At 40.3% G+C, this 15,809-nt stretch overlaps 1 protein-coding gene across 1 annotated transcript; it reads left to right on the top strand.

The window, feature by feature from the left end:
• Positions 1-829: 829 nt before the first annotated feature.
• Positions 830-15,607, top strand: tpcn2 (two pore segment channel 2). The gene is made up of 25 exons (XM_076155516.1): positions 830-1,163; positions 3,618-3,673; positions 4,309-4,385; positions 5,484-5,661; positions 5,949-6,065; positions 6,237-6,343; positions 6,507-6,579; positions 7,863-7,962; positions 8,047-8,112; positions 8,229-8,293; positions 8,434-8,525; positions 8,686-8,767; positions 10,041-10,130; positions 10,208-10,327; positions 10,414-10,473; positions 10,715-10,843; positions 11,809-11,858; positions 12,081-12,180; positions 12,633-12,704; positions 13,043-13,113; positions 13,479-13,566; positions 13,681-13,763; positions 13,864-13,945; positions 14,169-14,260; positions 14,349-15,607. Exons 1-25 carry the CDS (start codon positions 1,010-1,012, stop codon positions 14,422-14,424), a joined length of 2,280 nt encoding a protein of 759 aa, XP_076011631.1. The 5' UTR covers positions 830-1,009; the 3' UTR covers positions 14,425-15,607.
• Positions 15,608-15,809: the final 202 nt, after the last annotated feature.

Below are 15,809 nucleotides of genomic sequence, written 5' to 3'. Positions count from 1 at the left end.
GTGTCCTGTTTGGCCCATCAGAGTTGATGTCCTCTATCTGCAGACTTATGACGTTTGTTGCCAGTTTCCTCTCTCTGATAGTCTTTGAAGTTAGAGGCATGCCTTTCATTTTCTGAACTGTCTTACTTCCTATCTTACTATCTGAACGACTTTCAACGGCTTCCACTGTCGTACTGTGTCCTGAGCTGCCTCAATGTACATTTGCTCTGTTTTGCTTATCTCAGCCGTTGTAATGTCACTCTCTTTCTCTCATCCCCATACACAGGGCGCTACACGCAGGCTATGACGCACATTTAATTGGCGACATTTTTAAACATTTGTTTTAATTCGGTGTATGAGGTACACATTTTTACAATTGGAGAATGTACAGATCGCCGACAACAACACATGAAAATTTAAAAGGTTTTTTTAAATCGTTATTTATTTCCACACAGTTGTTTTCAAAGCCACTGGGGCCCACTGGGCTAAACCATGACTCTCGGTGGACGGGCTGGACATCTGCGGGGAAGGACCCATTAACTCTAGCTCGGTGCCTGAAGGTGGCACTTTAATAATTACATTTATATACTGGCCTATAAGTTTTGAAACCTACGTCATCAAATCAATCAAAATGATTTTTCCGTAGTATCCTTCAACTAGGCTCTGCGTGCATTCTAATGTGTTTTCCTCTAGTTTACCAACACATATTTAAACCAGAGTTCTGTACTGTCACCCCGCCGAGATGAATGGGCTTGTCGGTTGGTTGCACCGTAAACCGTGTACAGTAGGTGGAGTTCGTGTGTCAAGTCACACATCAGACAGGAGGAGGAAGAATAAGAGTCGAGGAGTGACTTCCTAAAAGTAGCTCCCCTCCTCCTTCCTGCCCGTCAGTCTGAACGATTTACTCGGTTTCACTTGTTTTCTTCGTGTGCATTTTCAGTTTACAGCCGTTTCCCTCCGCTCTGCCGCCTTCTACAACTTTCGGTGTGCCTGCCGAGAAGCGGCGCCGGCCAAACAAGCCGTTTCCTGGATGGAAACAGACAGTCTGTTGGCCGAAAGTTCTAAAGGAGGCACGGCGGATTATGGCACAGGGTCTGAAACAGAACCCGGGCCGACCACTAGGAGCCGAGGGGGGTCACGCTCCGCTGCTGGGGAGTCATGCGGCGTAGAAGGAGGGTACACAGGTGAGTGGACTTCTGCTCAGGTGCTGTTCCCATAGCCCAAACCGGGTCCAAATCCCTGAATACACCCGCCTGAAATAGCCACTATGTCAGTAATGTAGCCCAGCCTGTGAATGTTGGGAATCACTGTGGCAAGGACGTTGAAGTACGCAAAGACCGCAGGTCACTGAAACGAATCAGCAGCAGAGCCATTCTGTGAACAAATCAAGGTGCCTCCCCTGACACGCCACGTCTATGTAGATGTATTCTCTTAAAGTTATGCTCTCTACGAACACGCAGACAGAGATTCAAACTGTTTTGTATACTTGGCAGTAAACTAAGCTTCTGATATTGTATTAGAAGTTTCTTAAACTGTCCAAAAATCCAAAGGGGTTCCATTTAAAATGATATAAAACGAGCAGTAAACCCTCACATTAGGAGATTTCAACCAGTAAATATAAGGTATTAAGATTACAAGTTAAAGCAATCCATTTTGAAATAGTAAGGATAACTGTTCATGAGAATCACATAGGGTAGATAATTAAAGATGTCACACTTTAAGATTCATGGTACCATAAACAAGGCAGTGAATGATACTGTAGAGATAAAGAAGTGGGTTAACTAGAGTGACAGTACCCTTTACTGTATTTGTTCAGGTCTACTCGCACTACAATAGTGAAAATCACTGCAAAATAAATTAATTAATTTAAAAGGTTTGATTTATGGAACCATATGAGTGAATTACAGTCAAACAGATGTTAAAGTCAGGAGTTAGCTCACTGTCTACTGACTAGATATGAAAACGAGACTGACACCTCATGATCTGGCTCATGTGTCGTCCCCCATTAACCTGGAACTCAGTTCTATACCGTTTGATTGAAATATTACTGATACATTTAGAACATTCCAATGAATTAGCAACAAATTCCAGTTTCACAGCTCCAATCATTTGACCAAGGCTTTATGTCATTGGGGACCTTAATACATTCCTAAACAACACAGGCCTCAAATTAACATCTGCCCAACGGTTTAAAAAAAAATTCTAAATCAAATTTCCCCTGGTTATGCCTCTCTAACCAGGGGAACAAGTCTGGGCCTGTTGTCATTCATTTGTGGACAACAAGCTTGAATACCTTATGCTAGTTTATTAGCACTTCTGAAAAACCTTCTACAAAGCACAAGGTTTAGCCTCTCCTTGGCCTGTATCGTGGCATCCAATTGTTCAGTGTTTTGAGGAACTGTCAAACAGTGAGGGGTAATTCTGTTACTTTAAAAAGTCTGAGAAGTTCTGCTCACAGTGTGCGTGTAAGTGGAGTTCGGTCTGCAGCCATTTGAGGTGTTACTTAGTCACCACCACCCTGACACTTGCTGACACAACCAGTGAGTCAGCAATGTGTATGTGTGTGTGTGTGTGTGTGTGTGTGGCATCAATTGAGTCATCGGGTTTGGTTGCATGTAGGTGCTAATGGAAGAGCTTCAGTCATTTAAAACAGTCTTATGAGCACTGTGAAACTAATTGCCAGCAATGTTTGACCTCCAGGATGGAATGTCTTGGCTTAAGTATTATCTCAAAATGTGTGTATAAGATTTAGCAGATTTACAATTTTAATTCTTGTCTTTTGTTCCTGATGATCATATTGTACTGTTACTGACAGCATTTGTCATAAACTACTTCAACTTAAAGTTCTTGTACCCATTTTCAATATCCACTTGCCAATAAATGTACTAAATCCATATATGTATGTATTCATATTTCCTAAAGGATAAACGTTTATCCTTATCCTTATTCCTCATGTGGCACCTCAGGCCAAACAGTCACCTTTTCACAAGAGATACTTCATAATCAAATAGGAGGCTTTGATTATGTTTGATTAAACATTCAGGCTTCTAAGGAGAGCATCAGTATCAGGACAAAGAGTAAATGTTTGCTTTATTGTTTGCACATTTGTTACAGCGTATTGTACTTTGTGTGGAATGAAGATCATGGTCTCACATACTGCATTTGTATGTAGATAATGTGGTTTTAAGTTTTGCTGTGACAATCTCAGTGACATGCTCATTTATTTTATTATGACGTAATAATAGTGTTTGCCCTTGGGGTTGAGTACATAATGCCCATATATAGAAAATTGTGCACCACACCTTTTGACGTTTAATGGGTTTTCTCATTTTGTTTGTGTTACAATTTGGCCCTGAGAAAAAACAAGCCGCCTGTCCAACCAGTTTGACAGACAACATCAGGCATCATCAGTTGTAATCCTGTTTCCTATGAAGTGCGACGAGAGTCGACACATTCTATCCCACAGGCAGCACACTTCTCTTCTGGAGTTTCTCTAAGCCAGTGTACAGATGTTATTTGTTAGGACAGCAAAAATAGAATTTTCTTTGCAGACGTGGGATACGTAAAGATTTGGTTCAGTCTGTCTGAGGGACAAACTAACAGCAGCGTTTCCATGCTCCTGTTTTCACTTACCACAGGTGATGAAGCCCTGTACATTCAACAAGCTGTCGTATTCATCGAGGATGCCATACAGGTAACGATTAACTTCATTTCCTTCCCGTTTTCTCTTAAGATGAAAGATAAGAGGCGGTAATTATGAACATTGACACCCATATGTAATTCATAATATTCCAAATAGGGTTGTTTTTGTGTTTAGTAATTGTGTGAGTGAAGTCAAGTGAAGCACAACAACAAACGGTTCTCGACCCAGCCCAAAGCTCTCTAATAAGACAAGGAAATCTTTGCTTAAATGTAGCCAGCTAGTGTAATTGTGACCCACATTGTGATACTCAATGATTCTGAAACGGACATCTCTGGGAAGTACTAGTTCATCACTCTGCAATGTTTTTCCCTACTAATGCACTGCACGGGGTTAGGGTTAGTGTTGTATGTTTTTGTCTGTGGAATAAACTACATGGTGATTCTAATGTATGAAAATATTTGTAAAAAACAATGCATTCAATATGTTAAGGGGTTTTATGAGTAATTGGTTTATGGAATAGAAAGCTAGGTTAGCTGTCAGGTTACATAGACAGTGTTTTCATACAATTGTGTCATTGTTAGTTTTCTCTTCATTTGATTTGTTACAATATGTATGATTTGTACAACAATAATAATAACATGACCATCCTTTCTTTAATATGTCTGTTGTAACTGTTTAACATAAAGTACCGGTCCATCAATCACCGGGTTGATGCAAGCTCACTCCGACTGTATCAATGGTACTACTCACGGATATGCCAATGGTACGTTCAGCTACAATGCCACACCTGTTTAGAACTATGATATGCTACATGCTGTTACATTCAAATATCCTAGAGTTTGAAAGTGAACACACAAAGACTCTGTTGTCTTCTGTTGGGACTGATGGAGTTATAGATCACTGCTAATAACTCTAACTATGAACTACTAATGTAATACTGCAGTCTCTTTATTACTTTTCTCTCTAGTATCTTTAAAACCCATAGTATGTTATTGGACAAAGAAGATAAGTGTCCTCTGACTGTGTTGCAAGGTTAGAAATCATTCAAATGAAAGATGGCATCATCTGGGGAGCATGAACGTCTTTGGCAATAGTAAATATTTTGTTATATCATGGATATAACTAAATATTTTGACCTACCTGGAATATAATTTTTTGTACATTCTTAATTGAAGAAAGCATTTTACAAAGCAGTGCGCATACAGTCATAGGACATTTTGGAGATCATGATGAGATCAAAGAGAGAGCAAAGCATGTGCACATTTGATTTCATAATGAGAGAAAGAACATAAGACATGGGAACTTATCCATTCATAATAGGGAGTAAAACAGTCCTAACATGTCCAAAACTGGTATTCTGGCAAGGGTCGCCTTTTGGGAGGTTACTGTTACCTAAAGCAGGTGAAATGCACTTTCAAACACAAACCAGGGAGGATCCCTAAAGTGTTCCCTAAGGCTTTCATCTGTATTTGATCAGGATAATGCCCTCACCAATGTTGTTGGAGTAGATATTGTGTTATATAAACAATCCCTACTGGCACATCCAGCAGATTCTCTGGAGCATTAGTCATTAGAGACTATCATTACCGGGGGTATGTCCTGGGAACCTAATTGATTCAAGTCCAATATTGACTACCAATGTCATGGCTGCCAGCAAACATACCTATTGTAACAATAAACAAAACGTGTTGATATCAATGCCATAATAGTTGTGAAGGTTACTTATTACGCCACATTAACTGGCAAGTAAGTGTTTGTGAAGGTGTGAAGGATAAGAGATGTTTAAATCTTTAGAAGGGACATTTGAATATGCCATATGCCCTCCACTTGTTAAATCATCAACCCACCTATCTGTCCCCAGGGGCTTGGGCCTGACCATTGCAGTGGTGTTGTTGCTGGCATTCGTGGAGCGTCCCTCTTCCCTGACAGCCACCTCAGACCTGCGATATCGCCCGCCACCCTGGGAGCCTTCCTGTGGCTTGACTGAGAGTATCGAGATAATCTGCATCATCATATTTTCTCTTGATCTTGCTGTCAAGGTAAGCACAGCCAGGATCGGACACAACTCATGAGCCATATCTTTCTTCTCCAAAAATATACCAGTTCTGTAACTGCAAAAAATCTGCTCCTATGTTTTCTACTTCACAAAATATTTTTTATCCAATTTTATTTTATGTTTTATGTCTGACCAAACCTGTCTCACTCCTTTGAGTATTTCCTAATGATTTGAACCACTTAAAGAAAGAAAGACACTTTATTGATCCCCGAGGGGAAATTGTAAAAAAAAAACGTTTTTTATTTTCCACTTCACCTATTCTGTCCCCAGAGCTATTTGATTGGCTGGGAGGAATTCAGGAAGAGCAAATGGTTGATTGGCTACACTGCAGTCATTACCGTGTCTGTCATTGACTGGATGTTATCTGTCAGCATGGTTTGTGATGAGGTAAGGCAGTCTGGTTTGTGATGGGGCAGTTGCTTTGTATATATTGGGTCCAGTGGTACAGTTTGCAAGCACACAATGTGAAATTAAACAGAGAATTGCAATAAACAGTGTCAACATGTAGGCTGGATTTCATTCAAGACAACTAATACATCTTCTCTCTTAAATGATCAGAAACTGAGAGTGCGACGACTCATCCGGCCATTCTTCCTCCTCCAAAACTCCTCCCTGATGAAAAAGACACTGAAGTGCATCAAGAGGACTCTACCAGAGATTGCCAGGTATCTGACCAATTTGTACTTTTGAAATGTACATGTTATGCCTAAAAGATCGGATCACAGTGTTTTTAAATAGGCCACAAAAAGAAAATAACACAAAAAATAATTGAAGAACAGACTCTAGACTCTGTGTGAGAGAGTGTGTGTTTGTTTCTTGTCCCTCTAGTGTCATCCTGCTGTTGGCACTCCACCTCTGCCTGTTCACTATGATCGGTATGCTGCTGTTTACTAAAACAGAGGTGAGCCACACGTGTCCTCACAGCCTTCATCTATCGGCATAACACAATGAACAATATATGCCACCAATAAACAATTTAGAATGATAATCTGATCAGATGACACTTGTCGCCACTTGCGTAAATCATGCATGATCCAAAGAGTTTTTGTAATGGGGTGGGGCAGGGTGTACTTACAACAGGGAGGTTCTGAAGTAGAACGTCTGACATTTGCATAAACACAGCCACCACATATTTGTTTAGATCAGAGCACGTCGAGTCTTCTGTCAAGTCAGGTCAGTTTTATTTGTATAACCCATGTGAGGTCCATAGGCCAGAGAAATGGTCAGTCAATTCACAAGATATAATATTAAGGGGTTACAGAAGGATATAGATAGAGAAAAAGCTGATGCGCCCCATCCTCTCACTACACTCACACAACCACGCTATCTCCAACAGAAATATTGAATTATTCTGATTAAACTATACAATTTTGTAAAAATGACCATCACATTTTATCAGCGATACTTGTAAATAACTGATATGTGAGGTGTTTGGTGTTGTGTTTATTTCCTGTTTCATTTTGTAGTAGTTTCTGTTGCGTATTTGAGTTTACTTCTCGCCATTGTGTTCCCTGTCTGGTGTTACTTGATTGTTTCCTCCTGTGCAATCGCCTCACCTGTTCCCTGTTGTTGTCAACCCTGTGTGTATTTAGTCTGCGTCCTTCCCTCACCTCTCGTCGGTTCCTACTGGTTGTGCCCTGGTCTTGGCCCTGCCGTTTCTCGTGGTTCCCTGGTTTTATCGTTGCGTCACCCCTGGTTGTTTCCTGCTTGTGCTACTGTTTGTTTCCCGATTCCTCCCTGCTTGTCCCCTGTTCCCCGACTATGTTCCTCAGTCTTCCTCCATGCTCCTCATGTTTTGTAAGTCTGCTTTTTCCCCTTGTGTTTTTTCGTAACCGTTTGTTTGCTCCCATTTCAGTTTTGAGTGGATTTGGTTTCCCCCGTGTTTCCTGAGCCGCTCTTGCACAGTGTTTGAGTCTCACCGTTTTCTTGTAATCATGAGCTTGAATTTCATTTATTTCTCCCTTGTTGTCCCATGTGTTTGTATTCTTGTTTTTGAGTATCCCTCTTTGTTGTCTACTCTTTTCTGTTACTGTGTTTTTGCAGTTATTAAATTTCCTTTTCTGTTGCCCCCTGTGTCGGCCCACATTTTGAGTTCTCCTCCTCTCTTGCACCCAAGCTGGCCAGAGAGCTCTCTCTCTCTCTCTCTGTCCAAGATCATAACACCTCCCGTCTGCTTCCTCTCAGGAGACAGAGAGGAATGGGGAATGGGAGCTGTATTTCAGAGGCCTTCCTCATTCCCTCACCTCTCTTCTGGTGCTGCTCACCACAGCCAACAACCCAGACGGTAGTATTACTACTACTTGCTAACACTGTACTTTGATGACATTGTGTGTGAGACTGATCTTTTTTTTGTGTTTTGTCTCGTCAGTTATGATCCCTGCCTATTCTTTACACAGAGGCTACTCACTTTTCTTCATCACCTTTAGTGTAATTGGTAGGTACTAATCACTACCTAATGCCTGTTAATTTAATCCACAATATTAAATATGATTCTACAGAAGAAAAATACAAATGTCTTTTTCAGAAAATATTTGTTTTACTTCCTTCTAGGAACCTATTGTTTGATGAACTTACTCACAGCCATTATCTATAACCAGTTCAGAGGATATTTACTGGTGAGTCACACGTTATTTGCATAGTTGTATGAAATCTTTTTTAAGTTAGCTTAAGTGTGTGATATTGGACACAACTCCACAGCCAGGAACACAAATATTTAAAGAAAATGTTCCTATTAATCATTCATATTTTGTTCCAGTTGTCAGTCAAGACTTCTATCATCAGAAGACGGCTGGGAATACGAGCTGCTTTCCAAGTACTCAGCTGCCAGGGAGCGGAACAACCCACTGAGTATGACACACACACACACAGCCACACTCACCAGAGCATTATGCATCACTGAATAATGCTCCAATCAATTGTATTTGTCCCAATTCCCTATCCAAGTCCTTTGGTATTTGTTTTATTATCAATTATCAATTTGATTTAGTTTCATCATTCTCTGTGTTAGAGCACGTGTACTTGTTGATGCGGTGCTGGAGGTGATGTCCAAGGTCCAGATGAAGAATTACTACAAAGAGGCAGTCATCACGGTCAGAGCTGACAGTACTCTCTGTATACACACTCAGACTATGCACACTAACACAGTGTTCCAAATCAAGACTGCGATCCTGTGTTTTACCCGCTTTGTGTTAGGGGTGCAGACAGGTGTTAGGTCAAATGATGAAAGCAGAGAGAAAGTCAACTGCTTGTGATTTTTGTATCCCTCGTGTACTTCCCATGACCACAAATGGGCTGGCATCTTCATAAATAGCTGACAATAGCATGTCCAGTTCATCCACAAAGTTCCCCGAGCTGGCCTGGTGGGCGATACATACATCCATCCATTCTCATCCGCCTATCCTTTCAGGGTCGCAGGGGTGCTGGCGCCTATCCCAGGGTTGATTGGGCGCGAGGCAGGGTACACCCTGGGTAGGTCACTAGTCTATCGCAGAGCTAACTGATCACTCACACTTCTTTACCACCGCTGAAACAGCCCCTTTTGGCTTTCCACAGGAAATGGAATAGATGTGAGGTGTGAGGTGTAACTCCCATCTATTGAAATTCAGAGTGAAACCAGGAAGTGGTCAGCTCAACCAAAAACAAAGCTTGTCTTCCTAAGAAAGAAGCAAATGTTCAAACACACTTACCAATTGTTATCTTAGAGCCCCAGCCATTCTCTCTTTAAAGAGTTTTAGTGAAGATACTGCCCCTTTCAGTTTTCAACCACAAAAGCGTAGATAGAGGGTGTGACCCCATCACATGACACATGTGTCTCTGCCAGATAGGTAACTGTAAATGTAATGACTCAACTATTTTCAATTTATTATTTTATTAATCAATGTCATGTAGTTATCTGTTTCATTTAATGTGTAATTAGATGCATTTAGATGTAATTTTCTCTTTTAGCCTATCAAGGGACAAATTCTCCAAATAAGCTTTAGCTGGAATCCTTACATTATCTGTTACATTCTATGTGACAGCGTCTATATGTATGGTCCCTATTGAATAAAACAAATAGACGAAAATAAAAATGTGTATGTGTGCTCAAACAATTAAGGGCAAACAACTGCGTCATTACTCATCACAGTATAACACCAAGTCAGTTCAACTTCAGAGATTTCAATCTTCTTGTGCTTGTGAATCAATTTCTACTTTGATGCAAATAAAAGTGACAATGGAGAGGCAAAAGCAAGACAATCCCCCAAAAGGAAATGCTTTTTGATGTGGTGTTATATTGGTGAGGACATATTGAGATAATAATAATAATGTGTCTCTTCTCACTCTTTCTTTATTCTTCTACCATCTCTACCTTCATCATGTTAGAAGGCACAGCAGTATGCAACCACTGGCGACATGGATCGAGAGCAATTTAGCAAGATGTTTGATGAACTGGATAAGGATAGAATCAAGGAGGTATGTCCTCTCCTTATTTAACAATTAATGTTACTTTGAGATCTTTTTGTCACTTTGGTTATGTGTGTGTCTTGCAGCACCCTGCCATGCCTGAGTACAACTCTCAAGGCGTGCAGAAACTTCAAGTGATCTTCAGCCACTACTATCTCACAATATTTGGCAATGCAGTGGCACTGGCCAACGTCATGTGTATAGGTGTATGTTCCATTCCCACACACACATACACAGATTGAGTAATTCAAATGGCAGGCAAACCCTATAATGTTTCTCATGTGTCTTTCAGACGATTCTGGTGTTGAATTCTGAAAAGTCCACAGCAGAGAGAGATGACCACTACTTGGAGGTTAGTATCTGATTTCTAACTGGTTGCACATTTGCTCTCTGCTCTCTACTTTTACCTTGTGGCACAGTAATTGGCACCGTGGTTGTTTCAGCAATAGACTGCTGCTTTCCCAGAGGGAAGCCGGGGTTCTCCACCACCAGGACTCAGTGGCTCCCGCTGCCACCTCGCATGTTGAGGATATAACATGCTAATGAAACGAGCTGATAACACTGACCTTTATTTCCACTGTCCTCATTGTCAGGTGATCAACTTTTGCTTCATCCTGTACTACCTGTTTGAAATGTCTGCAAAGATCTTTGCCTTTGGCTGGAGAGGATACTTTTCCTACAGAAACAACGTCTTTGACGGCTTCCTCACCATCTTTCTACTGGTAACACTGCTATTCCAATTTATTTTGATGGTTATTATGCCCACGAAGAAATATTGTCAGTTATAAGTTCAGCTGCTCTGTGCTCCCACTTCAGTAAATGTTACATTTTGCATCACTGGTAAAACTCACATGGCATTATTACATAAAAATACTTATTACATATTCTTGCTCTTACATAAAAATCAAAAGTTGTGGGTGATGGGGAAAAGGTGTGCAGCTAGAAAAAGCACAGCGGATACATGAATGGTTGCTAGTCATAATTTCTGTGCCAGTATAGGTTAAAAGGAGCAATAAATTGTAAGTGCGTGTTTCTATATCTGCCAACATTACAATTGACCCCACACTGGTAAAACTGACCATCCCACTTCATCCAGCCAAATACTAGAGGTGATTCTTTGTTTTATTATCCACTGTACTGTAACTGTTGCACAGTAATTTCCCTCTGGATATATATATATATATATATATACTTTTATCTTATCTTAACTTATTAGAATTTTTCAGTTGTCAGTTGTGAAAATGTATGCAGCTCTGGCGCAAACTGTACTTAATGATAGTCTTTTTCATTTGAGATTGGTATATATATTTTATATACATAATGCTCTATTTTAAATATTCCGATATCCTCCCCTGGCTCTGGATTTACACAGGGGAGCCTGATGTGCACTGACCGGCAGGGACTTTGCCCAAAACATACTGCCAAGACAAACACAGCGGCTTCAAACTGTCAAAATAAACTTAAGTTGAGACAGACACAAGCAAATGATATGAAACTTTCGCTAGGGACACCCAAAATATGAATTTCTGTGGTGTCCGTTTGACTTTGGCTATGAATACAGACCCTGAATGGTCAAACAGCCATGCACATTTCAAAAATTGTCATGGTAAAGAAAAATGTAAAATATCCATATGAGCACTGGGTTACTTTCTGTACTTCATCACAGATCTTTTGTTCACCATTATAGGTCCTCCAGATCATTATATTTGCCATCTATAGAAGTCCCTTTTCTCAGTGGTAAGTTTGCATTGTCTTCTTTTCATTGCGCCCCATTTTCTCTTTCTTGTTTTTAACTGGAAATTCCATCACAGAAATAAACCAGTTTCTGTCAGATCTAAGTGAAAGTTAAACTAATCAAACGTTGTATTTTGGAAGAAATGTTAAATTAGTCGGATCAGTTGTAATCATCCTCACTGGAGTTACATATAAGTGTTTTTGTATGTGTGTGTGCCCCAACAGGGTGCCAGCTGCTCATGGTGTAATGTCTCTATGGGAGATGGTTCGCTTGGTCAACATGCTCATCGTCTTCCGCTTCCTTCGCATCATCCCAGATATCAAGGTATGAAGAGGCGTCTCCCTCTCTCTCTCACTTATTAGACGTGAAGTGGATGAAAATATATCAATACATTACCATTATACCAAGTGGACAGTTGTTTAGAAGCATATCCAACACAAGGAAATGATTCTCCCTTGTAGTGTTGCTGTTTTATGCAGTTATAAAACAACAATTGACAATGAACTGTACTGGCAAACTGAGCCACCACTCCTTTACTTGGAATTTTATCCAGGTACCTTTTACTTTTTATAACCTCTACACCTACTTGTCAAATCAGGGTCTAACTTAAAACGCTACAGGTAAAACTTTGTGCTGGAGACCCATGAATATCAATGCACAATATCAAGATGTCAGCATTTTGTTTTACGATAGAAAGATTCTTCAGAGAGACGAGGCAACAAATGAATGTTTGTGTTGGGTTCCATTCTGATGCATCTTTTTGTCCTCCTCTTCAGCTCATGGCTTTAGTTGCAAGCACACTGCTGGACTTGGTGAAAAACCTCAGAGCCTTTGCAGGAATACTGGTGGTGAGTTACAGAACATATACCATATATCTCATTCGCTTCACATTGGACACCCCGACAAATAACATGGCAATAATGGGACCAGTAAGCTTATAAACATAAAGGACACTTTCACAATGCTTATTTAACATGGTGTGTAAGACTTGTGTAGCTTGGGTAAGGGTATTCGCTCTAATGAGTGCCCTTCCATGTTTGTACTCTTTTAACTCGTCACTACAACAACAGAACATTTAAAACCTCCAAGTAAACATTTTGGCGTTCCAAGTCTTTCATTATGTCATCAGTGTACATGGACCAGATCAAGAAGAATGATGCTACCTTTTGTTGCTGTCTCTCTGTAGGTGGTGTACTATATATTTGCTGTTTTGGGGATCTGGCTGTTTGAAGGAGCCATTAAAGCTCCACCACATAGGTACAGTCATTTCTCCTGCACACATTAAAAACTGATTCGGTTCAGTTCATGCATCTCTACAACATCTTCTGTGTCTGGCTTGACCTGTGCGACTGAAGACTTATTTTGGTTAGAGGCCTCCTTGTTTTCCGAGTGTTTGAATTTGCAGTTGTTTCTATTATATCTTGATGCTTAGCTTCTCTACATTAATCTGAAACATTTTTCACTTCTTTCAAAAAAATGCGTGGTTTTCCATCGTACTTACCAGTGTGAGGTGAAGCCCTCTTGTTTTGCGATGATTTGATTGTAATCCAAAATTGTGTGTGTGTGTGTCTGTGTGTGTTTGTCTGTGTCTGTGTCTGTGTGTGTGTGGTCTCTCATTTCAGCATGAATAACACCAGCACTAACTACAGCGTGGAGTGTGGCACCTATGAACAGTTAGGCTACTGGCCCAACAACTTTGACGACTTCGCTGTGAGTCCAAACTCAGACGAGTCAAATGACACAGCTATTTATAATCATAAACATCCTCATTCCATAAAATGTAGTAGAAAGGAATAGCTTCTTTCCCCTCTCCCCCTCTGTTAGGCTGCTGTCATTTTGCTGTACGATGTCATGGTGGTCAACAACTGGCAGGCCTTCATGGATGTGTACAGCAGATACACCACTGAGTAAGACATCACACACTTTACTGTCATGTTATTGTTGATGAGAAGAGTGTTGATGATGATGACGATGTTGATGATGATTTTGATTCATCTTATACCCCAGGTGGGCCAAGATCTACTTTGTGTGTTGGTGGTTCACCTCATCTGTCATGTGGGTCAACGTCTTTGTGGCACTCATTTTAGAGGTGGGTTCACTCATTCATTTACAGTACAGTGTGCCATGACATTTTCTTTTCGGCATATTTTTTATCATAAATACTTTGAAGTTCACTTCCCTCCAACTGCACGAGGAGATGGCCAATCTAGGTCTAGGCTATGATTTATACATTTTCAATTTACTAACTCATCCTTCAGACAACAAGCATTATAAACTACATCTTAATGGATATTATTTGTTGTCTGGAACAGAACTTCACCTATAAGTGGGACCGTAGTCACAGCTGTTCTGTAACAGAAGTGGAGCGGATAAGATATGAAACGTCTGTGCAGCTCATGTTCAGGTAAATTGATTGTGCGTTTAGATTATTTTGTCCTTAGTGTCCAGAGTGACTCTTACTCTATTCTTGTGTGTTCTCCAACCCCATCCAGGGAGCAGATCCAGGAGCCAACAGAAGAGGAACTACTTTGTCAATTACACCAACACCGGCACCTGCACTTACACTGATGACTAATGGAGTAGCACACGCACACACACACACACAAATCACACGTGAGGACAAGCCTTGAGGAACTTTTTCACTGTGTACTGTGGGTAGAAGATCCCCACTAATAGTGATAGACCAAGATCAGCAATTTGTTGTCCTTGTTGGAACATTGCAATCCCACCAAAACCACTTAGTTCAAATGTTTTGTCAGGTAGTTCTGAATATTGATCCTTACCAGAGCCACTCAGGTCACAATAACAAGCTCAAGGTCAGTGAAACATCAGTGGGTGGAGGTTTTGAAAATTGATGCTCTGTTACTAAATTCTAAAACCTTTTAAAATGGATTTTAACAATAGTTAGTCTAAGCTAGGTGAGCTAGCTCCACGGCTCTCAACCCTGTTCCTAGTGACTCACAGCTGTGCATGTTTTCCATCTATCTATCCAGCTGAATCAGGTGTCTAAACTTGACCGTTGTTTAGTGCATCACACACACAAATCTTGATTGGCTAAATACACTTTATTATTATCAGCTTTGGGTGGAGCAGTGAAAGAAAATCTGCAGTGTAGTCAGTCACCTGGACCTGGATCCAAAAGGAGAGAAGGAACAATTTTTTTATATTTACATAAGTATGGTTTTATTTTTACATTTGCTTAAGTCTCAACACTGAGTACACACTTTGTTTCAGTGTTTTGTTCATTTCATTTGTTAGCACAGTTGCCACCCTAAAAGAGTGTAGCAGAGCTGCTCGTAGCCCTAAAATTGGGAACTCTGGAAGAAGATGAAGCATTCTGGTTTCTATTGCTGTGTCGACTGAGGGCTTGAAGGTTATCAGTGGTTTTTGGCCTTGACCGTTACGATGAGATTTCTCAGGTTTCTCTAAATCTTTTAATATTATGGACTTTGTATATGAAATCCCTTAATTCCTTTCAATCATGTGTTGAGAAATATGGTTCTCTTAACTCTTGGTATATTTGCCCTAACTAATTTTCACAAGTTGGTGAACCTGGAACCATCCACTCTTAAACAGCCGTCCTTTTAAGAATGGTTATTTTATACCCATCACCTGTTACTATGAACCTGTTTACATGCTGCATGTTTTTTGAACATTCTTCAACATCCCTCCCCCTCCCTTCTGGAACATGTTGAAGGCATAAAGTTTAAAGAGAAGTTTATATTTGCAAATAAAATGAAGTTACATTACATTTTTGTATTTGTAGTTTTTAAGTCATTAACTTAACTTAACTAATTTAATAAAGAAGGGTAATATATTTCATTTTACACAACCTCTCAACTTTTATGGAATCAGGGTTTGTATTAGGGTTGGTTCTGTGAGAGGTGAGCGATAGTCAATGTACAGTTGGACTCACATTCTCACAGTAAAATCCTAGCTAGGGGTTGGATTCT

Source organism: Genypterus blacodes, unplaced genomic scaffold, assembly GCF_046128005.1.
Source record: "Genypterus blacodes isolate CSIRO-AG114 ecotype Tasmania unplaced genomic scaffold, CSIRO-AGI_Gbla_v1 ptg000067l_1, whole genome shotgun sequence".
Classification (NCBI taxonomy): Eukaryota; Metazoa; Chordata; class Actinopteri; order Ophidiiformes; family Ophidiidae; genus Genypterus; species Genypterus blacodes.
This window is presented reverse-complemented; position numbering and strand designations above follow the sequence as displayed.

Bases quoted from the DNA above. Each gene is read 5' to 3' on its own strand.
- tpcn2 (XM_076155516.1), top strand. From the start codon at position 1,010: ATGGAAACAGACAGTCTGTTGGCCGAAAGTTCTAAAGGAGGCACGGCG. The intron at 3,674-4,308 runs GTAACGATTAAC...TTTAACATAAAG, and splicing joins TCATCGAGGATGCCATACAG to TACCGGTCCATCAATCACCG. The intron at 12,705-13,042 runs GTGAGTTACAGA...GTCTCTCTGTAG, and splicing joins CCTTTGCAGGAATACTGGTG to GTGGTGTACTATATATTTGC.